General features: G+C 51.8%; 10 protein-coding genes across 10 annotated transcripts; 4 read left to right on the top strand and 6 right to left on the bottom strand.

The window, feature by feature from the left end:
• Positions 1 to 152: 152 nt before the first annotated feature.
• Positions 153 to 1,192, bottom strand: Z519_05876 (uncharacterized protein; the record flags this gene model as incomplete). The annotated part of the gene is made up of 3 exons (XM_016763616.1): positions 153 to 418; positions 454 to 691; positions 749 to 1,192. The coding sequence occupies 3 exons, from the start codon at positions 1,190 to 1,192 to the stop codon at positions 153 to 155; spliced, it is 948 nt and encodes a 315-aa protein (XP_016619940.1).
• Positions 1,193 to 2,198: 1,006 nt separating this feature from the next.
• Z519_05875 (uncharacterized protein) lies at positions 2,199 to 4,030 on the top strand (the record flags this gene model as incomplete). The annotated part of the gene is made up of 2 exons (XM_016763615.1): positions 2,199 to 2,372; positions 2,426 to 4,030. The coding sequence occupies 2 exons, from the start codon at positions 2,199 to 2,201 to the stop codon at positions 4,028 to 4,030; spliced, it is 1,779 nt and encodes a 592-aa protein (XP_016619939.1).
• A 3,006-nt stretch (positions 4,031 to 7,036) lies between these two features.
• On the top strand, positions 7,037 to 7,987 carry Z519_05874 (uncharacterized protein; the record flags this gene model as incomplete). The annotated part of the gene is made up of 1 exon (XM_016763614.1): positions 7,037 to 7,987. One exon carries the CDS (start codon positions 7,037 to 7,039, stop codon positions 7,985 to 7,987), a length of 951 nt encoding a protein of 316 aa, XP_016619938.1.
• A 2,484-nt stretch (positions 7,988 to 10,471) lies between these two features.
• Z519_05873 (uncharacterized protein) lies at positions 10,472 to 11,579 on the bottom strand (the record flags this gene model as incomplete). Its single annotated transcript, XM_016763613.1, has 2 exons — positions 10,472 to 10,941; positions 10,991 to 11,579. The coding sequence occupies 2 exons, from the start codon at positions 11,577 to 11,579 to the stop codon at positions 10,472 to 10,474; spliced, it is 1,059 nt and encodes a 352-aa protein (XP_016619937.1).
• Positions 11,580 to 11,951: 372 nt separating this feature from the next.
• Positions 11,952 to 12,941, top strand: Z519_05872 (uncharacterized protein; the record flags this gene model as incomplete). Its single annotated transcript, XM_016763612.1, has 1 exon — positions 11,952 to 12,941. One exon carries the CDS (start codon positions 11,952 to 11,954, stop codon positions 12,939 to 12,941), a length of 990 nt encoding a protein of 329 aa, XP_016619936.1.
• Positions 12,942 to 13,626: 685 nt separating this feature from the next.
• On the top strand, positions 13,627 to 14,997 carry Z519_05871 (uncharacterized protein; the record flags this gene model as incomplete). The annotated part of the gene is made up of 2 exons (XM_016763611.1): positions 13,627 to 13,745; positions 13,809 to 14,997. The coding sequence occupies 2 exons, from the start codon at positions 13,627 to 13,629 to the stop codon at positions 14,995 to 14,997; spliced, it is 1,308 nt and encodes a 435-aa protein (XP_016619935.1).
• A 1,576-nt stretch (positions 14,998 to 16,573) lies between these two features.
• On the bottom strand, positions 16,574 to 17,470 carry Z519_05870 (uncharacterized protein; the record flags this gene model as incomplete). Its single annotated transcript, XM_016763610.1, has 1 exon — positions 16,574 to 17,470. The coding sequence occupies one exon, from the start codon at positions 17,468 to 17,470 to the stop codon at positions 16,574 to 16,576; it is 897 nt and encodes a 298-aa protein (XP_016619934.1).
• Positions 17,471 to 18,192: 722 nt separating this feature from the next.
• Positions 18,193 to 20,019, bottom strand: Z519_05869 (uncharacterized protein; the record flags this gene model as incomplete). Its single annotated transcript, XM_016763609.1, has 4 exons — positions 18,193 to 18,282; positions 18,345 to 18,443; positions 18,525 to 19,780; positions 19,827 to 20,019. The coding sequence occupies 4 exons, from the start codon at positions 20,017 to 20,019 to the stop codon at positions 18,193 to 18,195; spliced, it is 1,638 nt and encodes a 545-aa protein (XP_016619933.1).
• A 1,514-nt stretch (positions 20,020 to 21,533) lies between these two features.
• On the bottom strand, positions 21,534 to 23,985 carry Z519_05868 (uncharacterized protein; the record flags this gene model as incomplete). The annotated part of the gene is made up of 2 exons (XM_016763608.1): positions 21,534 to 22,879; positions 23,007 to 23,985. The coding sequence occupies 2 exons, from the start codon at positions 23,983 to 23,985 to the stop codon at positions 21,534 to 21,536; spliced, it is 2,325 nt and encodes a 774-aa protein (XP_016619932.1).
• A 1,748-nt stretch (positions 23,986 to 25,733) lies between these two features.
• On the bottom strand, positions 25,734 to 26,736 carry Z519_05867 (uncharacterized protein; the record flags this gene model as incomplete). Its single annotated transcript, XM_016763607.1, has 3 exons — positions 25,734 to 26,036; positions 26,115 to 26,284; positions 26,343 to 26,736. 3 exons carry the CDS (start codon positions 26,734 to 26,736, stop codon positions 25,734 to 25,736), a joined length of 867 nt encoding a protein of 288 aa, XP_016619931.1.
• Positions 26,737 to 27,545: the final 809 nt, after the last annotated feature.

The following is a 27,545-nucleotide window of genomic DNA, read 5'->3' as shown; positions in this document are numbered from 1 at the left end:
AGGTTGAGCATTCTTGCACCTTTTGCTTGGTGGGAAGACTTCCGGCAGGAGTAATCACGGCGCAGCCTCCCGCTCGCGCACCTGAACCCGTCAAGGGTACGATGGTACATCATTACCATCTCAACACACATTATCGTCTATCCGTCCATGGCTCATCCATTTACGATAACCCCGCCGTTCGGATGCAAGCTCTGCCCGTTGATCATGCTGCTGTCCGCGCTCGCCAAGAACACAAAGCAGGTGGCGATCTCACTCGGTTGGGCGGGGCGGCCCATGGGCGAGGTGAACTGCTTCTGCGCATCATCGTTCATGGTGCTCGGGATTAGCGGCGTCCACACTGGGCCGGGACAGACGGCGTTGACTCGTATGCCCTTGCTCATTTGCTGGTTTGCCAGGCCGCGCGTGAACGAGACAATTGCTGGAGATCCGTCAGAAAGTCTAGTGCATTGTAACAAAAGGAAGAAGAAAACTTGCCTCCTTTGCTAGAGGTATAGTCGAGAAGATCGGGGCGGCCGATGTAAGCGTTGATCGAGGCATCATTGATGATGGCGTCACCCCGCTTCATGTGCGGGATGAGGAACTTGGCCAGGTAAAAGTAGGGGTGGATATTGGTCTCGAAAGTCTTGTGCCACTGCTCAATGGGAATATCTGTAATGTCCATCTGCATCATTTGGAAAGCGGCGTTGTTGACCTGTTTAACAGTGTCAGTCACAACGAAGATACAATGATTGCCGTCTAGCTCACGCACAAGGATGTTGACTCTACCCAAGGCCTGCAGAGCGGCCTCTACAACCTTCTGACAGTTCTCTGGTCGTCGGAGGTCAGTGGAGAAGAGGTGACATGTCCGCCCGAATTGCTCGACGCGGCGCTTGGTCTCTTGGGCATCCTCTTCTTCTTCTGGCAAGTAGACTATGAAGCTGTCTGCGCCCTCCATTGCATACAGAATGGCTATGGCCCGTCCAATGCCGCTGTCCCCGCCGGTGATGAGGGCTTTCTTGCCTTCTAACTTTCCCGCGGCCTTGTATGGCTGCCACCCGCCGTCTGCAGTTGGGAGCTTGTCATGGATGGGCTCGACAGGCAAATCACCCTCTTTGCCGGGAGGGTCTTGGTGAGAGACAGGCGGCAGGAAGCCCTTTTCAAATTGGCCCTTGCCGCCAGTGGCCTCTTTGACTGTGTTTTTGATCGTCTCCATGGATTAGCGAGAAGGAGGCAGTGGTGTGTAAGAGGGTAAGAAGTTCGCAGAAAGACATGAGGAATGAAAAGAGATGAGGTGTTGAATGGTGATATTTCATGGTTACCTTAATCGGAACTGAACGTCATCCAAGGACGTGAGACCCGACGCTGATGTCACGGAGGCATCTCACGTGGAGCGCCGATGCGGAAAACATTCCCGGCATCATCTTTGCTTTGTTCTGTCGTCTTCATCTTGGCCCACGACATTGACGACCGCATCACAATTCGCAGGGGCATTTTCAAGTTGGTGTTGGAGGCGGAAGCGAAGAAAATCCCTGGTGAGTTGGAGAAAAAGAAGTCAAAAGTCGAGCCAATTCCCAGCCAACGAGAAAAAGATGCTTCGTCTGACTAAATCTTTATGCATGGCGGCCTACCTTTTTGCCTCGTCTGACTGAATATTTTCCATTTTCACTACTACACTCTCTGCTCGCCTCTGCAGCACCCTTCGACGTCCTTCGTTAAAGCACAGGAAGTTAAATACCTCATACAAGGTTCCCAATCTGGAGAAACGAGAATATTGCCCTTGTTGAGTGACTCCATGTCAATCTGGGTAGCTTTCCCTCGTCCCCTCCGCGAATCAGACCATCACCTACTGGTGCTTCGTCTCGGACGTAGCTTGGCCCTCGGGCCCGAATCGCGGCGCCCACCAGTTCTTGACGCCTCAAGTCCCTATTGATCCCTGCTTCGCGTCTGAAAGAATTGGCTCCCCTGTACGGCTGCTTTCAGTATGGCTACTTCTCGAAGTCTCTTTCTCGCGTCCGAGAGAGAATACAGGTCCATTTGCCGGGAGCCTATTTGTAACTGCAACCACGGTAGGTTCGTCATGTAGGAGAACGCGAGATCCGTCTCCAATCTTCAATATTAATATCCTCTCCGTCGTTCCAGTGTTAGCATGTCTATCTGTGCTCTAACTTCAGGCTTCACAATTGCTTTGGTATAACCAGCTCCCTTGCACCTTCACCAAAATGGCGCGAAAAGAGCTGTCCACAGTCTCCAACAGCCATTCTTGCGGAGAGCCTGTCAAACCAGCGCCAAATCCGCCCAATACTGAACCTCTTGAACAGGAGGAATACCCACCTCTCTCAAAGGTCATTGTCATTGTTGCCGCAATGATGTGTACTGCTTTCCTCGTTGCATTGGTAATAACATCAAAGTACTCTGGTCCTCTCTCTTTAACTAACGTGCTATGCAGGATCGTCTGATCATTGCAACGGCCATACCCGTCATCACCAATCACTTCAACTCCCTTGCAGACGTTGGTTGGTATGCATCGGCCTATCTCCTCACAATGTCTGCATTCCAACTCTTGATCGGTCGGATTTACACCTTCTACAACCCTAAGACCGTATATATTGTCTGTGTAGGGATATTCGAGTTGGGCTCCCTGGTCTGCGGCGTTGCACCAAACTCCACCGCACTTATCATCGGTCGTGCCATCGCCGGCGTCGGCAGCGCAGGCATCTTCTCTGGGGCAATCACAATAATCGTCTATCTTGTCCCGTTGCAGAAGCGACCTGCCTGGACCGGCATCTTTGGCGCCGTCTTTGCCATTGCTTCCGTCGCTGGGCCCCTACTGGGTGGCGTTTTTACCGACAAGGTCTCTTGGAGGTGGTGCTTCTATATCAATTTGCCCGTCGGTGGAGCTATGATGGTACTGTTATTCTTCGTGCTGGAACTCCCGGCCGCAACCAATAAGAGGACCAAAGTACCCTTCAAGGAACGACTCCAGAAACTTGACCCAATCGGAACAGCGGTCTTTATCCCTTCTATCGTCTGTCTCCTGCTGGCCCTGCAGTGGGGTGGCACTACATACAACTGGTCCAACGCACGTATCATTGTCCTGCTAATCCTTTCGGGAATCCTCTTTATCATCTTCGTCTATCTTCAACATGTCTTCCAGGAGGACGCCACTATTCCCCCACGGATTATCAAGAATCGCTCCGTCTCAGCAGGCGTGCTATATGCCTTTTTCAGCGGCTCAGGGATGATGACCATAGTTTACTTCCTCCCTATCTGGTTCCAGGCCATCAAAGGTGCCTCGGCTGTTCACTCGGGAATCATGAACCTCCCAGCTGTATTGGGTATCACGATTTCCTCCATGCTGGCCGGCTTTGCAACCCGCAAGATCGGCTACTTCACACAGTGGATGTATCTTTCATGCCTACTGACGTCCATTGGCTCAGGTCTTATCTCCACGTTTACAACAACTACAGCCCACCCGAAATGGATTGGATATCAGGCCATCTGGGGTTTGGGATTGGGACTAGGCATGCAACAGCCCAGTGTCGCTGCACAAGTCGCACTGGCCCGCAAGGACGTGCCCACGGGTGCATCAATGATGTTCTTTGCGCAAACGCTAGGCGGCTCAATATTCGTCAGTGTCGCGAACAACATCTTCGACAACACCCTTGCCTCGGACCTGAAGAAAATTCCCGGCGTCAACGCAGACGTAGTCACACACGTTGGGGCCACCGACCTCCGTGGCATTGTACCTCCGCAGCTCCTACCTTCTGTGCTCGTGGCATACAACGGCGCGCTAAGAAATGCCTTTTACGTCGGGGTGGCCGTGTCCGCGGCAACCATTCTTGGTGCTTTGGCCATGGAGTGGAAGAGTCTGAAAAAGGTTGCTGCTGCGCAACAAGCTGCGGCCAAGGCTGCGAGGGAGGCAGCTGCAAGCGAGCAAAACGATAGTAAGCCCAGTTCGACTGATGAGACAGGAATAGAGACAGAAAGGGGTGGTGGACAGACGGAACAGGAGCCAGTGAATGAGAAGAGGAAATCTGCTGAGGAAGTCTAATATCGACGCAGGGGTTTCTCTACCTCGTACTCTTATTTCATTCCCCTCATTTCTCAGATGACGCATAGCTAGATGGAACGGGGTGCTTTTAGACACTGCAATTTTCGTGAGAACGGCACTTACCTGCTTAAGCTATGGCAGAGCATGGTTGATGGCATTCAGCGGCGACAACGCATCTTCCAGGCACGTATAGAGCGCCAAGCTGCCTGTTCGGCCCGATGTTTATCCGAATTCGTCACAATACGCAAAGCCAATCAGGATACTATTATCTAGAATGTTCCTGTCCTTGATCATTGGATTTCTTGGCAAAGTAGGTAGAGTCCAGCCATAAGTAACAATAGATACCCCTCTCTCCCTATAGTATATAGCCAATACTATACACGGCTCTAAGTATAACAGAAGGAAAAGAGGAGGTGCGCTTCTTCTGTGGAGAGTATACAGTTTCGATCAATAGGTATCGTCGGTTCCTCGAAAGAAACAAATATTCCTTGCCACTCATCTACAGAGACCCTCATGGTGGGTATCGAGCTCTCCTCAAATCCGAAACCAGTCATAGAGTCCTTTACATGCTCTCATATTTCGTTGTATTGTGCATTGATTGAAGCTCGGTGCTCCAGGCTGACGAGTCCATCGGGGCGCCGTACTGAGGGGAGCGTTGGAGGCAAAGAAGCTCTTTGCCTTCCCCATTTTGGAATATGGCATGAACATGGCGAGGTGTTCTCCACGATCATTTCTTTCTCAGGTATACGTCCAAATAGCGAAGGCCAGAGTAGGCTTCGAAGTTGGATCTAGAGCCATCTCTGGCGCATCTATTCAGGCGTATACTTGAGGTAACGTGCCAGAGAAACAGCTGCTGCGGATGTAACATCAGAGAGCCAGCACTGCATCTATCAAACCCACTATCGGATACCCACGTCTCAATTCTTTGAAGCCAAAACCCTCTTCCTAGATAAATGTATGAGGCCGTCTTTTCTCACGTCGAGAGGCCCCTGTGGATGGTATCCGCCCGCTTCTCGTCTTAGGTCGAGGATAGTTCGAAGTTGTGTGCGAGCTTGAAGGAGGTGGTGACGGCGATAGCCTGGCAGCCAATAGTGAGACAGCAGCAGAGGCCAAGCCTTTGAGATTGGCGTCAGTCCTGGAAAGTTGGCATTCAGAGCTGATATTTCCCCTCGAGCCCTTGAGCTGGGTTCAAACGATGAATCCACCTCCAACTCATTCTTGAATCTTTTCAGACGATCCATAATGACCCTACCCATGGCCTTGCTTCACGTCTTTGAGATTGCAGCCCTCACTAAGGAGCTCATTGACCTCTTCGGTGTGCATTCCGACGGCCACAGCGAGATTTGACTAGTTATAAACTCCAGCGACCGCGGCTATGGAAACATTCGATTTCGTCGACATCCAGCGCGATTTGGCGAAAGAGAAAGTGGAACAGCAAGAGAGGATGACAAAGACACATCGCTTGCCGTCCCTGCGCCAGAGTTGGTTCAAGATAGTGGGTTCGTGGCATTAGTTAAGGTACCTCTTGATGTGTCGGCCCATGGGCAAGGGCCCGGATCTTGACCACGTTGCGTCTACCAAGACGTCTGGATATAAGGAAGTGTGACAACAATGCGTACAGTTATCCCGGTACGTATCACGCGGACTCCGGTGCCCTTTAGAACCGGATGCCAATGAGATGAACCAGCCCATAGAAAAATTCCAGAGGGAAGAGATGCTAAGCCCACAGGGAGTCATGAAGATAATGGCATTAGGGAAAAATTGGAACATATCATTGCGGTCAGTGATTAGCGGTCCGAGTCCGATAACGGCAGGAGGCCTTTGGCATTAGCAGTGCCCATGAGACCTCGGTTTTTAGTCAAGTCTTCCACCAATATCTCATAAGAATGTTTGGTTCTCTCTGGAGATAGCCTGATCAAAGGACGATCGAGCTAAGAGCTGGCCTTGTACAAGCCGCTTGCAAAGCAATAGTAATCAATATATCCATGGCTTCAGAACATAGGCAACCTTACGATGTCTGTGTGTTTGAATTTCGAGAAGTTGCTGAGCAATCAGAAGCGGGACATCGAGTGAATAAGGTGCTATATCATGGAGGTGTTACCACCGCCGTCCTGGCAGCACTAAAGTGGGTCGCAGATACTGTATTCAAGGCCCCAAAATTAACGTCTCAAGCTTCTCCCCAAAATTTGAGGATCCTTATCGCAGAAGCACAGTCAAAGCCAGCCTAACAATACCCCAAATGGGCAACAAGGTTAGAGTAGGAGCCATCCAGGCCGAGCCAGTATGGCTCGACTTACAAGCGCGACTCGAGGGAAATGAAGGCCATTCAGCATTCTGGAACAAAATCCAGACAAGAAATGTTTGATTCCCATTTCCTATCAACTGGCTAAGGAACCGGTTTGGCGACCTTATACATTACTTGTGACTTCCTGGCAATTTGGAGACATGCCACTGGAAGATACCTGGAGAACCCCTGCCGTTGAGATGAATTTGATCCAGATGTTGTGAGGACGACAACCACATCAGCCACTGTGCTGGTCAGCCCGAACGAGATGATCTAGCCTTTGACCAAGACCTCCCCAGCGCTGTTTCGAATAGTTGCCTCTTCTCTCGATCAAACGAATGCGCTGAAGTTCGGTTCCGAGTGTGCCGACAGTCCCGAAAGAGATACGGCGCGCTTGAGCTTTCATACCCCATCCTGAATCAATTGACGGCGATCTTCAATAGCTCTGGCCCTAACACTGGCCTAAACCATTTAGCATGCATATGCAATGCAATGGGAAGACAAATTGGGTAAGGTGATGCATCCCAACTTCCTTGACTACATTGCGACGAACATTCCTCGAGGCTTGGTACGTTGTGTGTGACTCATAAAGAAATTTCTATATCATCCTTGACCAATCCGCAACTATACTTGGAGAGGCACTCACTAGTGTCTCCCAATTCCCAGTTTAAGCCAGAGCCACGATGACCGACCCTTCACAAAACCCGTGAGCACCACTCCCCATGACTCGAGAAAGGTCGGCTGATCGTCTGACAACGAACAGTTTCCCTCCCGTCCGGGCATGCATCTTTGATATGGACGGACTGTTGATTGATTCCGAAGACCTTTATTCTGAGGCTATCAATACGATCCTCGCGGAATACTCTCGGCCCCCAATGCCATGGAGTATCAAAGCCCAGCTCCAAGGCAGACCAGTACCTGAGGCAGCCAAGATATTCTCCGAGTGGGCCAAACTTCCTATCTCGGTGCAGGAGTTTCGAGAAAAACAGTTCGCGCTGCAACAAGAGCTTTTCCAACAGACAAAGCCGCTGCCGGGGGTTGTGGAACTGTTGAACAATTTGACTCGCGCCACTACCACGGTCAAGGCAACCGATGGTGGTGGCAGTGGCAGTTGTGTTCTATCGGGTCCCGAGTCTGCAATCAAAGGTCCAAAGATTGAACTTGCATTGGCCACTAGTTCTCACACTGAGACCTATATTATCAAAACTAAGCATCTCAGCGGCCTCTTCGACCTGATCCCGAATGAACATAAGGTATTGGGAGACGACCCAAGAGTTGCCCCGGGACGTGGAAAACCACTGCCGGACATCTACCTATTGGCTTTGGCGACTATTAACAAGACTTTGGGGCCCACGTCCCAGATCAGGCCGGAAGAATGCCTCGTCTTCGAAGACTCAGTACCAGGTGTAGAGGCCGGCAGAAGAGCTGGGATGAGAGTGGTGTGGTGTCCCTATCCCGGCCTACTGGAGCATTATCGAGGACGGGAGAAGGAGGTGTTGGCAGGCATAACAGGTGAGCATAAAGACCTTGTGGCGCTTAACCATGGCAAAGTGGGTGCTCTGGATGATGGGTTCGCCGATCTAGTGTTGAGCTTAGAGGACTTTTCTTACGAGAATTATGGTATCTCGATATGGTCACCGATTACCAGCGATCGAGCACGACTCCCAAACTGAACTTGACATCACACGTCACAATGACTTATCGTGCATAAAGCCTGAATAAATCTGATATATACATAGATGTTGCACACTATAACATCCTGGTTAGATGCGGGATAAGCTATATCAATGATTCAGTCTTGACCATGAGACAATTCTGTTCACATTTAAACAAATACATGGTATCAGGGACCTACGCAACGCAGTAGGTACAAAGAAATTGGAGTAGCTGAATGCCTTGTTCTATTCACGTAGTCCTATTGACAACGACTCAACGCTTGAGAAAAAGGAAGAGTTCTCTCTCAGAGACTCTTATAGCTTCCCCTCTTTCTGTCACGTGAAAAGGGTAAGGCAGCGTTAACCGATAGCCTTGTGCTTCAACCATCCTTTGCCTTATCCTTTTCTTTCTATAAGGGTGGAGGGCGTAGAGTACTTGGGGACAACGGTGGGCTCGTGACACATGGCGTCCCGCAACCGCAAGGTTGCGACAGTCTGTAGATTAACTCAAAGAACAGAAATCCGGGGAGCTGCAGAAACGACATCTATTTCAAGCCAGGTTTGCCAACAGCCGATTGAGAGATAGGCTTGAAATCTTCGCGGCTATTTCAGTCTCCGCGCTGTATTCGTGATGACCGAGACCGAACTCTGTGGGCAGGCCATACCTATCCTGTATTAACACGATCCACTCCGCTCTACACACGGAAAAATGCTGTACGAAACTGTATTGATTTCGGAACCGCCTCATGGTAGATTCTTCTGGAGAAGAGAGGAGATCTCTTCGCCATTCGGTATGAAGGCGAACTAGGTGCGGCGCACGAATATTGACCGATACTCATCTTGAAGTGCGGTATATACCGTTATTCATCCGCTTCCGTGAGATTCTGTCAAAGATAGCTGGAAGAGCATGCTCAACCTCTTTATTTCTAAGGTATATAGATAGCCAACTTCGCCCATTAGATGGGCAATCAACAACATCAACCTCTCAAGCTCTGACAGATCCCCGTGGCGTCGCTTCAAGGGTGATTCCTCGGATACTGGACTGTCACTGAAGGCGATGCGATCTGACGTACTTGACGGTTGGCTCAGACCCAAAAATTCGCCGGTGGCCCAGTATCAGCTCACCCTCTCGCTCTCTCTCGAAGACCTGCCCATTCTGCTTTGTCCATGTCTCTCTGTCTGCTAAACCTTTCTTCCCTCATATCTTCTTTGAATCTCACCATTTCCCCATAGTCCCCATCCAACTTGAAACCGATTTTCATCGTCATGGTATTCTCCGCTTTCAAGTCAAGATCGGAGGGCCATGCTAAGGCTCTTTCATCCGCTCCAATGAAACACATCTCGGCTCTGAGTGCACCACCATGTCGAGCTTGCTCTTGACATCTCTCCGAATTTGCAACCAAGTCTATTCTCCCTCTTTTCTGCCTCTTTTCTTTGGGGTAGTAGTGATGTGAGGATGTGGTACGCTAGATTCTGTATTTGCCATCTAAAGTATCTTAGGATTGAGTCGCACCAAACTTCATTGCTCTTCATAATAACCGTAAGGAAGCTATAAACTGCATCTAGCTTAAGAAGTCTAATCCATACGGTCTCACGTGGCTTTTCCATATGAGCAGCAGTTATTCCAGAACAAGCCAAGAGAGGCCCTAGCGCTGTAACAAGGCAAAGTGGCTGTGCTGTGCTGTGCAGGGCTGGTAGAGTGGTAGCAGGGGGGAGAGAAGTTGTCTAGTCACATGCAAAACCAAAATAGGCTAGTAAGGGGAGTGCGGAACAGTTTACAGTGCTGGGAGACCGCCATTCTTCACGGTTTCAGCAGAGTATCATGAATTTGGTGCCATCTACCTAATTCCTGAGTGTTTTGTCAATCCTGTCCTGTTCCTCGATGCTGCCGCTGTGCTAGACGTTTGTAGCCCTAGCCACTGCCCCTCTGGGTGGTTTTGGTGGTGGTGTTGTCTTGTCAGTGCCAACCAGAAACGCGTTCTCGATTCCCGACCTGCTGGACAGCCCTCTGTACGCTGTTGCACGTGCACGCCGAACCCTGAAGTGCTCTGTTACAGTAGATATGATCTTTACCTCGCCTTTGACCCTCTGGGCTTCTATCCTTACTAAGCTACTTCGTCGGTTGTCGAATTAAATTTGTTTCGAGGCAGGAGTCGAGCCACCTTAGCGCTCCCGTGGTGCCTACAACAGGCCGAGAGAGGAGTTGGCGGTTGCTTGTATGGTACACCACCGGCCACACGTTCAGCATGAGCTATTTCTTCAGGCCTGCAATGTCCAGAAAGAATGATGCAGTGGGATTAGCCGCTATGCACCTGTTAGTCAAGCACACAAGTGTAGCCTCCGCCAAAACAACGACACATGCGATCAGGTTCGATGATGACTCTGCTTCACACTCATCATGACATATGCCGAGCATACTCACATATGTTAAAGAGGCCCAGAAATTCCCTCACTTGCTGTCATTATGCGCATGGACGCCCTTGATCTAAAGGCCCAGATTACTCAAGACATCTCTGGGAAGTCCCCAGAATCATAGTCTTCCAGCTCTAGACCCACACAGTCACTGTGCGTCATCCTGAGACTAGCGACCAATCGCTCCTTCGCTCCCGTCAAAGGGCAGGAGTCATCGAATCCGCATGGGGTTCGGGTGCCCGCCGGGGAAGGCATGCTTCCCAAGAAACTCCGGCAGCTTCGCCCATTGAGGCGGCTCAAAGGCCAGTAACCTTGTGACTGGAGCCATTCTTTGAAGAGCGATAGGCGTACTTCCTTCGTGCAAAGGTAGTCACGAAAGTCGTTGGAGCCGCAGTAACCACATTTTTTGGTTTCCAAAGGCTTATTGCTAAAGCACTGAGAGCAAATCTTGTCCCGTTTCCCCACGTGTCTTTCGTTATTCGCACCAGCCTCGTCAATCATACGTTCTATCCGCTGTTGAACAGTGTTCGTAACATTCTCACAAAGCTCTTTGACATCATCTGGAAAGACAATCATTAGCCCGAGAACAGTTCCCCTTGCGAGACGTACCTTTTAGTCTGGCAGGCATAGGATGCACATCCCAAAGCTTCCATGTGCCAGTTGTTAGGGTTTCTGCCAAATAGAGGCTGACTCGTTGAAAGAGGTTACGCAAATGAAAGACGAACGCCACCCACAGTAGCGATTGGAGCGCGTCGACAGTGAGACTGGACAATTCCAACGAATCTGTCCAAGCTCTGACGTGAAAAGATAGAGCCCTGCTGCAGCCGTAAAAATTGCACAAGTCCGCCAATATGCGATAGTCGTCTATAGAATCTGGCGGGTGGGCTGGACGGTAGTGGAGAACGACACAGATCAAATAGAATATATCCGGATGATCTTCCTGTAGTTGCTTGATGGGTGGCCTTTCGGCATTTGGCTGGTTGGCGCCTTCCATGAAGGCGTTCGATTGGAGCATTTTCCTGAAGAAAGGACAGGATAACTCGAGTACTCTCGAAGATACCAAGAGATGACGTCGCCCGACAACAAGCACGACGTCTCCCTTCGGATCAAGCGCTTCCATTTCATCCGCAGGTTCCCCCATAAGTGAGCGGCACGAAGATTCGTCTTTATCCGCATGCTCCTCCTGGATATGGTCCATTGTAACGGTTGACGAGGTTCCCAAGAGATGGCGATTGAATGCTTGAGCGAGTTGCTCCTTGCTAGGATAAAGAGCAATTCAGCAACAGTACATATAGCAGATGAGCAGACATCCGTCCATCTGTTCAGCTTGGATGTCGATGCTGTCGTTGTGGTGACGTGTGACGTCTCCAGCAATCGGCAGTCGAGGGGCGCTCCATACTTTCGCGGCCTTGCGCCCCTCTCTTCGGGTTCAGCTGAGCCGTGCCAAGCAATGAAACCCCACCTTCGAAGTCGCTACTCAACCAGATCACTTGTACCGACTAGAAACCTTCCGTTCAAGCGTCTCTAGAACTGTCAGAATCTTTCTTGCCCTTGAATTCAGAGAGTCGCGATGAGCCAAGGCCGCAGCAGACCCACTTCGTCCGGCTCCCAGCCCGCCTCGATATATGGAGACCTTGAAGATGCTATCTGCCTCCTAGCATTGGTTATGAAACGACCGCCGGACCTTGACGGAATAATGGTACCAGAAAAAGGTCTACATAGCACAAGTGGTAGTTTGAGGCAAACTTTGGGCGTGGACCTAAACAACGGTCCGGAAAAGGACCATGATGCTTTGCAGGTGGAAACTGATGTCGGAGTCGACGAAGTTGAGGAATTGGACGATTTGCAGCTTATTGACACAGACAGAGATGAGCAACAGTACCTCACTGAGTTGCAAAGCAAGATCTTGGATCGATTGGCGCAGACACTAGCTAGGTTCAAGTCCGATCCCATGACGAAAACATCAATTGATGCGAGGCATGTGTCTAGCGCAATGATGATTATATACCAGGAGGATGAAAGAGTTAAGATTCTCTGCTCGAAGAACGAAGGACTTGACATAGAAGACAAAGTTTTTCTCTGTGACTGGAAGGGCTCTATGGAAACCATAGCCAGAAAAGATGATGTTAATCAGCCTGCTGCGTCTGCGATAGTACTAAGGTCATGGCAGGAAGCTGCATCGGAAGAAGACATGACTACCATGTTTAACTTAGTGGTCAACCATCAATGGCGGCGAATACTGTGCTATCTGAAGTGGTTGAAGTGTGCGTTTCAACCTAAGGAATTTCCAGCGCATCATCGAAGTAAAGAGGCGGCCGCTCTCGTAAAATCGCGGCTTGAATCCCACCCATTCCTCAAAACCAGATTATGGACTGATGATAATGGTTTTGAGTTCTCAACACCCACGAATCTTCGTGCTGAAGATTATGGGCTATCGGAAACTGTCGCGACAGGTGAAAGCTTCGAGAATGTCGACAGCAGTGTTTCTGATCTTTTCAAAAAGGTTCATAAGTTGTGTGCAGAAGAGTCTCGAAGATCTCAGGAAGAGCTGCTCAAGTAGGTTATGCATATCACATTTGACCTCTGGAAAGGGGCGAGATCCCGATCAGCTATCAAAGCGTATTTGCATCCATACTTCGGGGACTACCGGAAACACAAGGCGGAAGCCGAAAATTCTCTTCTTTTCCTATGTAAGATCTACTACGGTGTTCGCAGCTTCATCGAGGCCGCGGAGAGGCCGCGGAGAGGCTGCCGGCTTTCAAATCTATCCAGTGTGTACCCGTCCATTACCAGGCGTCAGGTGTCAACCACAATTCTGGCTCCAAACAAACAACACCCCTTGAAGCGGCCCGTCGTCTGGGAATCAATGTCTAGCAGCGTGGCTGGATTAAATATCTCATAGGAGAAGGAACCAGATTCGCGACCCTCTTGGAACAGAAACGCCGCAAACCTCACTTCCACGCCGACGTCCAAGAGCTCCAGAGCCATGACTTTTTATGGTCGCCTGATGAGAGGAAGCACACTCATCCCTACATTGGATGTAGCAGGCGGTGTTGCTTACTCTGTTACTTGTTCGTTCTCTCATACGGTGGTTTCGGCGTGCGAGGAACACACCAAACGATCATCCACAGATGGGAATACCCGAATGCAACATCGTTGGCAAGGCTGACCCGATCACAAAGTTCCGATCAGCAACGGAACGGCTCCTCAACATCGTGAGAAGTATTCTTCAGAGGCTGTTCAAGATGACGTACCCTATCAGTCAATCCCAGCTGCTTGTCCAGTCTCCAGACGCGCTGTCTTCAGCACGAAGTACATTGGAGAAAGAATCAGCACAGTTGGAGAAGTCACATCGGGAATTAGAGTAAGGAGGAATATCTCTAACAAGCAGCGTGTCCAATGTTAATTTGACTAACCGCTTCCACAGACGAATGATGATGATGTGTACCGTTTTCAATGATGGAATCCTCATTCACAGGAATCCCGAGAAGCCAGAATATGCCTTGGTCGTTGGAGGCCGCATTCCGAAAGCAAAGGAGATGACCTTGGGAGAGGCTGAATTATTCAAGAATAACTCCATCCGCTCGAAGTTCGGGCTTGAATTATTGGGCGATATGCCCCCAAAGCGCATTTTTTGCTCGAGAACTTGCAGGCGCTGTAACCGTCCCTCTGGCCTCCGATGTTCTGCATGCAGAACATGCTACTGCTCAAAGCTGTGTCAAGCCAAGGATTGGAAAAGACACGTATTCGCCTGCTGCGCCAAGGGTCGGCCAAACGACGTGGATCGTCTTAAGATTATGACCAGACAGTGGATCTTTGCATCGCAAGACAAAAGCTCCCGAACAACACTGCTCACGGCCCTGTTTTCCGACGGTGATCTCTGTAAGATGTTTGGGTTCAACCAGTGTGTCGAAGAGTTTGAAGTGGCCAACCTTTTCTGCATATACGCCAACCTAGTGCAGAGTGTTGGATCTGTAAATCTTCAACACTATGTTGATGAGCAACTTCTGGGCGATTTTATCCAAAGTTGGATCTCTGCAAGCCAAATTCATAGGCCCGGTGATGATAGGGACTGTCCTTGTTTTCCATGGTTTCTCAGCAAACGCCTGACAGGCTTCGATATTCCACATAAGGAAGGGTCCTACACATACCAGGTCCATGCTACGATTAACCTCAAGCGATACTTTTCTCCTGGATCCGGTTTATCTCATTCTGAGAAGTCTGTCGCATCTCTGTATTCAATCCTCCTCCGAGACTTTAACAATATCCCTGATGCTAGCACCGTGGAGTGGATCTTGTTCGGCTTTTGCTATTGCATAAGCACTGGGCACCGAGAGGCTTTTGTGGCAGCGTACCTTGAGCTCGCAAAGAACGGGACTCCACTTGATCAGATAGCCAAAGCTTGGGAGACTTCATCGCTCCAGCATCTAAAGAAGAGCCAAGGAATTGATATTTCATTACTTAACGCGGATATCGATTATTTTCAGCAATCTTCAGTCGACGAGTTCGGAATATCGTCTCATGGCCGAGGTCAAGCACGCCCTTTCTGGCTCGTACTGTCTCTTCTTCCGGCCCGCGTGCCAATTTCACTCGAAGTACGAGACACTCCTAAGTAAGGAGTCGGAGGGCGACTATGGCTTTCACGGAGCAAATACTTGGGAGCGCTGGCAGCTCCTGAACTTCTATTCCCATGTATTTTCGCATCCTGACTTCGATGCCCGGAAGATGCAGGAAGCAAAACGAAATCCCAACCCGGAGGCTTTGGAGGAATATCTAGACTCCCTTGTTCCGAACTTCCGCCGCCAAATCGGGAATGAATTTCTGGCCGACGCGATGTTCCCTAAATTGAAGGACAGGGTGACATTTCCCCATGGCCGGCCGCCATGTGAATGCATCATCCACACTACTCTCTCCTCAGAAGGACTGGATTTCAGGTCTCTCCGGAGGATTTCTTGGATGCGCAGCACGCTTAAGGACGACGAAAATGGACCATCCTACATTGGTGGGGAGGAAGGTTAATGTCTCGGTTCTGATACAAGTTAGCAGCAAGATTGGCATGAGAGTGGACCATGGAACAAGTTCTTCAGCATTCTTAAAGATCCGACGGCAGGCCACGTCAAATAAGGGATCAGCTTGAACTCTAGAACCTCTACCTTCATCGATCTTATATATTTTCCGAACTAGATCGATCAACTTTAAAACGCAAGCAAGTTTCGACGCTGAGAGGGTGGGAGGCAAAAAGAAGTGAATGTGTCGAAGGCTCAGCAATCAGCGGTCTCACACTGTCACAAAGAACAGAGCGACCGGGTTCAGGTGGATAGATGAGCTCGAGTGTCTGATCGCGCTTCGTCGAAAATCTTGAATCGGCCACATGTCGGTAATATCGTTGACGTCTCCGGCGAATGCATCACTAATTCTATGCTACACTCTCCTTATTCTGGCAATATCATGGAAAATCCGACACAGAGCAGTGATAGAATATACTTCAAACAGTGCGTTAATTGGAACAAAGAGATAATTCGTCTGTCACCATGCTCTTGGCTACAGCCATTTCAACGAGGCTGAGCCACACAGTTGGCCATGGTGGCCTAGGCCTCTTTCAGCCTGATGCCAGCCGCGCCGCTCAGGTGATGCAGACGTCAGCCTGTACAATACGTTTTGGTTTACTGTCGTTGTCATCTGTGGTTGAAGGTGAACGATGCCTCTGCATTCCGACCAGCCAAAGGTTGCGTCCTGCTGAATGACACACGAGCCTCCATTGTATCTGTGCAATCAGCGTCCTTCAACGACCCGAGTCATTGACACTGTCCTGCACGGTCTACCTCATGGCCTATAAAGTGAATGCGAAGGAGCTCACTTAGGATGATTACACCGTCGCTATCTATCAAATGTCCGCTGGGAGTTAGAGATGACGATTGTTCGAGATATTTTGGATGGAGAACATATTGGTTGATTTCCTGCCTCTGATGATACATTGGGAAGGACACGCTAAGCAATTGACAGAGCTTGCCTGGCATTGAAATCCGCCGTTCAGCTCGGGCTAATTCCTCTTCCAGGGGAGAACGCATGGTCGGCACGCACGTGGCACTGCAGCATTGTGAAGGGCCTTCTAACTCGTCACTACACAGATCATCCCCTTGCCATCCGCAACGGAAGGTGGCCGCGTACCGAGTGGTCTCTTTCAAAAAATTTTCACGGTCCGCTTCCCGCGCTCAGGATGTACCCGCCATCCACGGCGACGGTCTGGCCGTTGAGGTACTGGTTAGTCGCAGCGAAGAGGATGGCATTGGCCATGTCCCTGTCCTCGCCGGGCCGGCGAGCGGGGACCTTACCCTCGTACTTTTCACGGGGGAGGTGGGACTTTTGGTCATCCCCACTCTCCTGGGCGGTCATCTCGCTGGGGAACACGCCTGGCGCGATGCTGTTGATGCGGATCTTGAGGCCGTTCTGCGCGACCTCGTTGGCCAGCATGGACGTCAGGTGGATGGCGGCAGCCTTGCTGGCGTTGTATGCGAAATGGTGCTGTGCGGTCTTGACGATGCCCGAGATGGACGAGATGTTGATGACGGTGCCCGAGAAGTTGTCGTTGTGCTGGTGCGCAGCTTGTAGAAGTGGTAGAAAGGCCGTGGTCATGAAGAATAGCTGCGGCACGTTGGTACGGTACGTGTCGGTCCACATGTCGAACGTCTCGTTCTCGTCGTCAAACAGGTTCTTGGACATCTCCTCGGCTGAGGAGGCTTCGGTCTGCTCCGTGTTGAGAGCGATACCGGCGTTATTGACCAGGATGCAGAGGCACTTCTCCTTGGACGAGATCTCCTGCACCAGTTTCTTGATGTCTTCCTTCTGCGAGACGTCCGCTGTCACGGGGATGATCTGGCCCGGGATGTCCTTCCCGTAGAGCCCGGCCACGCGCTCGAGCTTCTCCTCGGTGCGGCCGCAGATGTAGACCTTTGCGCCGTTGGTGGCGAGGGCCTGGGTAATCATCAGCCCTATGCCGCTCCCCCCGCCGGTCACGAGGGCGACCTTGTTGGAGACGTCGAAGAGCTTGTCGAGCTTGAAGCTCTGGTTCCGCGAGTTGAGACCGGACATGGCAGGCGGCGTGGTTGAGAAGTGGCGCTGCAGGCTCTGGAGACGAGGCTGGGCCGTGATGGATGAGAGACGGGCTCCTTGCGCAAGTCGAACTGAGGCAGGCTTGATGAAAGTTCGGAGAGAAAGGGGGAGCTTGGGCGGCATTGAAGTCGAGAAGGTGGAACGGCTGGTCAGCAGGTGTAGTATGTTTTTTATAAAGGAGTTTCACATCACTTCACTTGGTGGTGAAGCAATCATCATCATGAGGCTATGACGCTGCTATGATGAAATGATGAAATGAGAGCGACGAGGCTCCGGATCACTTTTCCGCCTCGTCTCATCCCTGAGCGCGTCTCCTTCTCTCCTCTTCTTCCGCTTTGTTGATCTCGTTAGATGCCCAGGTACGAATCAGCAGACGCGTTCCACCCTTAATTACTCGTGCTGGCAGTATTGTGTACAAAACTCCACCGAAGGCAACAGCCCGCTCCATCAGTTTCGCACCACTGGTATATGTCGCCCGCCGTACTCATTACAACGCTCGAGCGCCAGCACCCATCTGAGCATTTAACCACCACCACCACCACCACCACCACCACCCCTACTACTACTACTATCACACCACTATGTCCAAGTCGCGTCTCTCCACAAATCTGTAAAAGATGTCTCATTACCTTGGAATGAAAGCTAGCCCCTGCAGACTCGCAACTAACAGACAGATACGCCTCCGAGCTGACCGAGACTCATCACTTCTTCTCCTCACTGTCTGCCGCGTAAAGCTCCTCCTCCCTGATCTGATACTTGGCAGACTTCCGAGCTGGGACGCTGTTCTGGAACTGTAAAATCCCCTCGCAGTCAGAATGGCGACAATGCCCAGAAGTGCTATGTATTTCCTTACCATGAAGTCCAGCTCACCAAACGTCCGGTCCTTGGTCTCAAACAGGCGGAAGTAGCCCCACAGGAAGGTCAACGTCGCCAGGCCTGCCCAGAAGAAAGCCTGGAGAGTCACCATCCAAGATTAGCAAAACCACGGAAGAAGGAAAAGAAAGAAAGAAAGGAGATGAAGTTATAGACGTACAGTCTTGCCCTTGGCATTCCATGCGCCCGGAGAAATCAGCTCGGGCTGAAGCAGTCCACCGCAGATGATGTTTCCAACATAATACGTGCTACGAGCCAGCACCACAGTCTGCGTGCGCAGTCGCGTCGAGCCAATCTCGGCGACAAGCGTGTAAATGATGGGTCCAACCGACATCGAGTACGCGCCCAACCAGACCAGGCATAGAATTGATTGTCCCCACGCCAGACTCTTGGTCTGCGTCGGCAGCGCCAGGAAGCCAATGGTCCACAGGATAATGACCAAGAAGGCAAACCCGACCAGCCAGATGGTGCGGCGGCCCCATCGGTAGATATACAGCCAGGAGATAATAGTCCCCAGAAAGGCGATGCCGGTCCCAGCCAACGAGATGGCGTACGCGGCATTGGCGCTGATGCCCGTCTGTTGGAAGAAGAAGGACCCGCTGTAGCAGAGCGCGCCCCCGTTGGTGATTTGGGAGAGGAAGCCCATACAAGCAATCTCGGTCCGGCGGCGATTGGTGCCCCGGAAGGCATCCCAGAGAGTCACGCCAGCCCGCTCTTGGAGCTCAAGCTTGTTGGTGTGAACCATCATGGCAATTGTAGCGTCAATCTCGCCATGATGCTCCGGCTGGGTCAGTCTCTCCAGGGACTTCCGGGCCGCCTCAATTCGATCCGTGCGGACAAAGTACCAGGGCGACTCGGGCGCAAACCAAGCGGCGAGAAAGAGCGGAATCGGCCAGACCCACTGGACTGCAAATGGGATCCGGTAGCTCCACTCGGTCGTGTTGTTCACGAGGCCTTTGAGGACACCGGCAGAAATAAACTGTCCGATGCACCAGCACAGGTTGACGTACGCTGTGAGATATCCTCGGATCGCCAAGGGAGTGACCTCGGCTGCGTACGAGGGACCGGTCGTGGCAAACACACCCCAGGGGATGTTGCAGAGGAACTGTCCGACGAGCATGACCTCAATCGTGGGTGCGAAGAAGACAATGAAGATGAGGCCAGCCAGCGAGAACAGATTGAACATGAGAACCTTGCGGTGGCCCCATCTGGCCGTCGCCCAGCCGTTCAGCAAGGCGCCGATGATGTTGGCGAAGGCACCCAGGCAGTTGAACCGCTGCTGCCAGTTTGCCGAAATCTGGTAGCCGCTCTCCTCGTTCAGGTATGCGCCGTATTTGCGTCGAAAACTGGGATAGCCGTAAAAGGAACCCAAGAGCGTGACGTCGTAGCCCTCCATAACGACGGTGGTTGAGATGACTACCACAGAGTTAGTTGCTTGAGGAGAATGAGCCGGAACACGTACGGATCGACCAGAATGCCGCGCGCTTGTACGTCTTCAGAGCCTGGAAGACGCCCATGCTGTGCTCTTGTGCCGTGCCCTCAAGGGCACCACTGGCCAGGGCCGCATCGTGGAGGCCCACGTCCTTGAGGTATCCGAGACCGTCGTCGGAGGTTTCAACGTGGATCGTGTCCCCAGCCTTTTGGTTAGTCGCCATGTCTCTGACCTGAAGGTGGTGAAGGGGAACAGCCTGCCACCCTATGCTTTGAAATTTCAGAGAACGAGTTCTGGGGTTCTCTGAGAACCTGCAATTACTTGGGTTGAGTGCGGGAATTGAAGGGACTTATATACTCTCGACGCAAGCACAGAGATGAGCATGTGGCCTGCGTATCAGCAAGCGAAACATTGACTGCAGCGCACAGGTACAGCAGCCAAGCCGCTACAGAGACAAGTTGCAGTCAGTTCCTTTGGAGGGCGAGATGGCTTCCTTCGATCGAGCCAGGATGCCCCCCAGCGAACCATGATTGAGGCCAATTCCACGGGTAAATGTTGACCTGAACAGCTTCGAGGAACCAGCGTCGTTTCGTCGAGATCTGTACCAAGAAGAGCGTCCCATGCCATGCCATGCCATGCCACCGGGCTCTTTCCGAAAACAGACCTGAAAAACGAAATGGCGGGGAAATGATGCGACGTCGTCTGTCTTGGAGGAATACTTGTTTTCATCCAAAGGTGCGCGGAAACTCGGCTGATTTGGGGGTGAGTTTTTCTCTTTCGTGGGAATCCGTCGGCGACTAATACTCCGTACTTACGACCATGTACATTTGTATGGGGCCCCAGCTTCCAGGTGGAACCTCAAACCCTGCATCATCCACCACCCCATTTTCCCCCATATCACGCCAGCAACCACGAGTTGCCGCAATGGGGAAGGACTCTTTCTAGAGCGCCCCTGTGATTAGCCGGGACGCTGGAACATTTGACTTGCAGGCTATCCCGTATACGACTATCTAGGCTAAAGGCCTGCCCAATCGTCTTCCAGGATGGAAACTCTCGGTCCTCTTCCACTTCATCCAACGGCACATCTTCGGTGGAGAGAGGGATGTCTGGCTTGGATCTGGGGCGAACTTGGATCTGCGGAATATTCGACCGAGTGTCCCCCGCCGGAAGATAACCCAGAGCATATACGGAGAAGGAACTCATCAGATATGTCATGTCGTGGATTGTAATGGAAGGATCACTCAGTCAGGGGATACCAGGTAGGTTCTCTTTCTGCTAAATGCAGTTCTATTCCGATTCCGGCCCGGGTGTTTCTCCTCCGCCGCTCAAAATGGTCAACACGACCTCGCCTCACCTCGTCTGGCTATGCACTCTACCAGCACACCGCACGTGTCGTCCAGTAGCGATGCCTACCAGGAGTTGGCTTATGGCATTGTAATCAGGCTTTACCTGGGCGCGGTTTACTTAAATGGCAAGATAGTACTTCAGCCGGTATTTCCATATCAGAGAAATCTGTTGGTCGCAGCAAAACTGACTCAGCCTCGGCTCAGCCTCGCCACACGCCAGGCTCCTAGGAGTAGTGGCGTTTACAGCTGAGAAGACGCTACAGAACAGAACGAAACGTCGTTGTGACATTATCCGATTTCTTTCATCCGGACCCTTCTATTCCGTCTATTCTCGGTATCTCAAATCCTTCTCACAGATACAGTGCCTTCAGGCTTTTATCATGTCGAGTCTCTAGGCTTTCGACACATCCACAACTTGCACCCCTTGCGTCCCGTTCACAACAAGCTCCTTGTCTAGGGTAAAGGATTTGGCCACCTTGGACACATCCCGCACCTCGACGAGTTCGACGACCTTGTCGCCGTCCAGTGGCCCGTTGACAAGGACCCGCAACCCGTTCGCCATGTCTCCATCCGGTGCCTTCAGGCTCGGGTTGAGCGGCACAACGGCCCTGGGTCTCAGTAGGAGAGGCAAAGTGTCGAACCCGTGAGTCTCTGTGTACCATCGGCCTTCGTCGTATGTTTTGCCGTGGTCAAAGAAACTCCTCCACTTGGATGGGCTAGCGGTAGTATCCTGGCTCGAAAACGGAACGTAGAAGGTGACTTCTCCGGTCTTGTCAAACACAGGCGCGACCAAGAGCTCACTCCCGAGCATGTACTGCGTGTCCAGGTTCCACGTGTTCATATCACAGTCTCCAAACTCGAGGAACATGGGGCGCATGACGGGCGTGCCCTTGCGGTGGCCCTCGAGCGCCGTCCGCAGGAGGTACGGCATCAGGGCGAGTTTGCGTTCCACGCTCTCCTTTAGGACTTTGCTGCATGCTTCGTCCTCGCCGGGGTACTTGTGGGAGTCGTAGATCCAGGGCACGCGGTAGCTCGAACTGCCGTGCAGGCGCGAGTGGCTACCCAACAGCCCGAACTGCACCCACCGCTTGTACAAGGCCGGGTCGGGCATGCCCTCGAAGCCGCCAATGTCGTGCGCCCAGAAGGCAAAGCCCGAAAGCGCGAGCGAAAGGCCACCACGCAACGTCTCGGCCATAGCTTCAAACGTGCTCTCGCAGTCTCCTCCCCAGTGGACCGGGAACTGCTGCGCGCCGGCTGCCGCGGACCGCGCGAAGAGACAGGGCTCCTTTCCCTTGAGCTGCATCGTCTCGTATACCGTCTTGTTGTACAGGTACGCGTAGAAGTTGTGCATGCGCACCGTGTCGCTACTGTCGTGGTACCTGACCTGGTGTGGGAGGAACGGGATGCGTTCGCCGAAATCGGTCTTGAAACCGTCGATGCCCATGTCCATCAGCCTCGTTAATTGCGAAGCATACCAACTCCGCGCGGCCGGATTCGTGAAGTCCACCACGGCCATGCCCGCCTGCCAGTTATCCCATTGCCAGACGGTCGGCCGCGGCGTGTCGGCGCGCATGATGAAGTAACCGTTCTTTTTACCCTCGAGGAACAAAGGAGACGCCTGTGCGATGTATGGGTTGATCCAGACGCACAGTTTCATCCCGCGCTCCTTCAGGCGGCGCAGGTAGCCTGTTGCATCGGAGAAGTTTTGGTCGTCGAACTGGAAGTCGCACCATTGAACTGCCACAATTCACCGTTAGTGTCCTGATCGTCCTGCACCAATATATACAACTACACAGAGCCGCTCAACGCCGACGGGATCAACAAGAGCAGTCTAAAGGTGGGGAAGCAGGGAAAACACACATACATGATTTCATCCAGAACGAGTCGAAATGGAAGACGCTCAACGGGATGTCTCGCTTCTTGAACCCGTCGAGGAACGAGTTGACCGTCTGCTCGTCGTAAGAAGTCGTGAATGATGTTGTGAGCCAGAGCCCGTACGACCAGGCTGGAGGCAGGCCCGGGCGACCGGTCAGGGCGGTGTAGCGGTCTAATATGTCTTTGGGGGACGGGCCCGCTATGACCATGTACTCGAGGCTCTCGCCCCGAATAACAATGTTGACCCGCGTGGTCCGCTCCGACTGGACCTCCAGCATGACTTTGCCCGGGTTGTTGATGAAGACGCCGTAGCCCCGACTGGACAGGTAGAATGGGATGCTCTTGTAGCTCAGCTCGGAGCTCGTCCCGCCGTCCTCGTTCCAGATGTCGACCGTCTGGCCGTTCTTTACGAAAGGGCCGAATCGCTCGCCCAGGCCGTAGATCTTCTCGTGCACACTGAGATCCAGCTCCACGAGCATGTAGTTGTCCTGCTGCGCGTACATACCCTCTTCGATTCGGTATCCGGGCGTGTCCGAGGACGACACTACCGCGATCGAGCGGAACGAGTGCCCCGTGAGTCGTTTCGAGTGGCACGAATAAGTGAATGCCAGCTGATTGGGGGCTGTGTTTATCGACAAGCCCAGCGGTGCACTCGAGTAGTCCAGCGCCCGTCTCCGTGAATGGCTGATCTCCGGAGTTGGCGACGTCTCGAATAGAGGGAAATGCGGCCCTCGATCCTCCTCGCCAGTCCAATGTGTGAAGGTAGCCGCGATGACACCTTCGAGGGGCGTACGAATCCGAGCAGAAACGGTGCCCACGTTGAGCGTGTCGCCCCGGCCGTTCTGCGGCTTAGTGAACAGGAGGTCGACGGCGTTGTTTTCCTCGCTGACATGAAGCCTCTCCACGTTTCCCATCCAATTGAACGAGATCCCGGACCGGGTCCGCCACATGCCCTCTGTGAATTTCATATTGTCGGACGATATACTTGGGTTGCTGCAGCTTGGGAAGAAACCACCGGCCGTTCACCTGAACTTCCCAGAGGGCAAGTTTTCGATTGTTCAAGGGATGACCACAAAAGGGCCTAGTTAGAAGTTAAATGCTCTCTGGTAGAGACTCGTAACTCTCGGTCCTGTCCATCGCATTATTAGTTGCCAGTCTTGACGATGAAGAATTTCCAGGGGACATGAAAGTCGCGGGTGGCTAATAAGGGACAAACCCCGGAGGCAGGTGTTCAGGAAGTGGTTTAAGACGCTGTCAGACAGCAAACTTCGCCCACAGCAGGCAGAGAGATGGATCCATGTCAGACAACTTGCGTTTATTGTCGGCTCTTCGCGAGGCTTTTAGGCAAAAATCCTTTGCGTGTGAGTAGGTTGGAGGACCCGCAGTAAAGTACCTACCCTACATAGCTATCCTGCTAAGCGTCGCCCAATAGGAGTTTAGAGGGGGCTTCCAAAGAAATTTGCCAAAGTTCAGACGTCGTCACTTCAATCGACAAAAGAGGTACATGCGTTTCAGCTGTGCTACTCTCTCAGCATCGGTCGTGTGATTCTTGGGCTGGATAGGCCAGAAAATACACAATGCATTGGGAGCTTGAGAAACGCTGGTCGAATGCTTGTACAGTTTTTCGATAAACTGATTGACAAAGAAGCCTCAGCTATGGTCGAGCTGCTGCGTCTGGTAGCCCAACACCGAGTTCGGCTCACAGGAGTAGAAGAGGAGGCTGTATACCCGACACGCGATGACAAGGACTTAATGGCCTGGAAGCTAACGTACTTGCCCGTCAGCAATATCATCAGACTTCCACTTCATCACGCCCCTACTGCACTCTGAAGCCCCCGTGCCCGAAGATTTTAGCACCGGAAGACATCCCCATCTGCCTTGGGCATTTGCAGGTAGTGCTGACTAAGATCCTTGACCAACACCCATCCTATCTTCTCAACCCGGGCATAGTTGAATGGCAACATTTCATCAAGACACTGTTTCTTGTCGTGCGCCTCAAGGCTTGCCTAATCTCTTCAGATCATGCATCCTCCAGGACCAGTTTTCCGACCATATCACCAACAGCTACGACCCCACTCACACTGCAGTACGTTGAGTAGTTCTAGCCGCGACTGCGTGAGCTCCAGACCGCAGCAGAGACGACGGTCGTTTTGAGCGCGACAAAATTATTCTACTAGATAGAGCATATCCTTGAAGTGGTCAAGAGACGCACATTGGCGCCGGAGAAGTCCTCGTTGCCACAGGGACCCTATCAAGGGAGTGAATGAGGAATCCGCCTGAATTAGTCAACTCCATCTATAATCAGGATGATCCTGGCGCCCCGGACGTCGGTTCGCTCGCAGGAACGAGGTTCCACAACCGAGGACTTTTGGTCGGAATTCATGTTAGACTGGTTGAATTGGCAGCCAAGCCTTCTAGGAGTGGTCGGTTCGTCGACGGTAATCAGGGATCGAGAAAGTAATTGTTCAGATACAATATTCATGCAAATTCGAGGTAGAGTCCTTGTCTAGTGGCTGGACGTCGCTGGCGGCGCAACCATGGAGAAGCGTCAGAGTTCCGATGTCTGAGATGGAAATAGAACTCATGGACATCGACGAGCGAGATCTCAGGTTTCGCCTTTGCTCTTTTTCCTCAGGAGTAAGGTCGATATGGATCAAGCAGACTTAACCGTAGCTGTGAAAGGCAGAAGTAATATTTTGGCCTTTTCCCTTCGAACTTAGAGGATGTTTTCCCACCGCAGAATATCATCTAGCCTGACCATCGACACACGGAGGAAAGGAACTTCCTTCCGATTCGAGAGACATCGATGTGCTTGCCGCAGAAGCTTCTCATCGTCATCGATCTCATCTTCTGAGGCGTGCAGGGTGCTCGAATGTACCAGTGCCAGAATCATCGCCATGGCGAAATACCCTCTCAAAGCCAAATGCGCAATCAAGGACGTCTGCGTCAATATTTCTTCGCCGGCTTTCAAGAAAGCCCGAGAAGCGTTTACACATTCGCGCAGCCCTTGCTCAAGACTCTGGGCATCCGGGATGTCAATGTCGTATTCTGGAGTGATTCCGGAACCCGGACTCGCCACCAAAAGTGGCCATCAGACCATCGTTCTGTGAATGAAGTACTGGCAGCGTAAGCGTGCTTTTCGAACATCGAATATCCAATCATCGTTCAGGGGAAATTTCACAGGGCCCGGTAGGTTCTGATACCAGTCGTCGAGTTGTCGTGTAAGCGCGTTCGCGATAACGGCGCCGTAGCTGCCGGACGGCGGACCTAGAGACAAATTTCATCAGAATTGGGACCACTTAGAGAAACGCCTGCTTGAAAAGACCAGGCCTTGCTCGGGGCATGGAGAACCCTTTAAGCTTATTGCTATATCCCACGCTTTCATTGATGTCCACAGAGATCTTTCGAAACGAGATCAGTGACAATAGGTAGTACATGCCTTCTTCGTCATATTGACTCGTCGGGAGTGGCACCTTTGTTTCGTAGGCACGCTGCCCACTTGAAGGGAGATCAAGGCACAGCTCTAGTTCACTGTTGCAGAAGGTTTTGTGAGCCACAAGGCATGAGAGGAGCAGATGGTTAGGTGAGGATGATCTCAAACCTCTCAAGAATAAAACAAATTCAAAATAAGCGGCTGAAGCTTTCCCTATCTTGTACTGTTTCTCGATCGATTCCAGCTCGAAGTAAGACAATGCAATCTCGTGAGACCTGCGACACATGTTTCTGTGCCGGCAAGGGCTGGATGCTGAATATAAAGTAAATCCTAGTATTCGAGTTATTCAGTGGCTCTTCAGTCATTTCGGCAGCCAGAGAGGTCCTCACGCTGCAAGGAGGCCACATTGCAAAGTGACAATGTCTATCACTCGACCTTGCAATCTGTCAAGGATCGCCATTGCTCGGGAGAAGTAGGCAAATCCAGGAAGGTCTTCGGACGAGGCCGTGTAGAAGGAGGTGCTTAGAGCAGCGGAGCCGATCGCGAAGATCAAAAGGGCCAAGGCCACACAAGGAGTGGCCTCGATGCCGTTCGCGGTCGAATATGGGGAGATACTTGAAGACGTTGTCCATAAAGGCCTGTTGGAGCCTCAAGAGCCGAGACCGCGACAGGTCCATGGGTGGAGGGGGAAGTTCGAGGACTTGGGACATTGCGCGCATCGTCCCGATGGAATGCGAAAAGATATCTGCCTGTAGGTCGTAAGACCAGCAGCTCCACTCTGGGATTTTCAAATTCTCTGGTATTCTGGCTGACTAAACTGTCGAGGACAGACTCGACTTTTGCGAGGCGATCTCGAATCGTTGCCAATTCATGGCGCTCTCTTCTCGGCGAGGTTTCCCCTCTTTGCGATCTCTCGCCATGCTCAGCTCTAGAGTAAACACATTCGATGTACAAGTCCTCGCACAGAGAGCACGTAGGTCTTTTACCATTACAGCGTGTCTTCCTTATTCGGCAAATGTCACACTGCCATGAACGTCAGCAGAAATATCATACGCACACTGTTTCAGTGACCGGCGTACTGCGATCAGTGCTCGC

Source organism: Cladophialophora bantiana (assembly GCF_000835475.1).
Source record: "Cladophialophora bantiana CBS 173.52 unplaced genomic scaffold supercont1.8, whole genome shotgun sequence".
Taxonomy (NCBI): domain Eukaryota; kingdom Fungi; phylum Ascomycota; class Eurotiomycetes; order Chaetothyriales; family Herpotrichiellaceae; genus Cladophialophora; species Cladophialophora bantiana.
The sequence above is the reverse complement of the archived record's forward strand: the minus strand, read 5'-3'. Positions and strand labels throughout refer to the sequence as shown.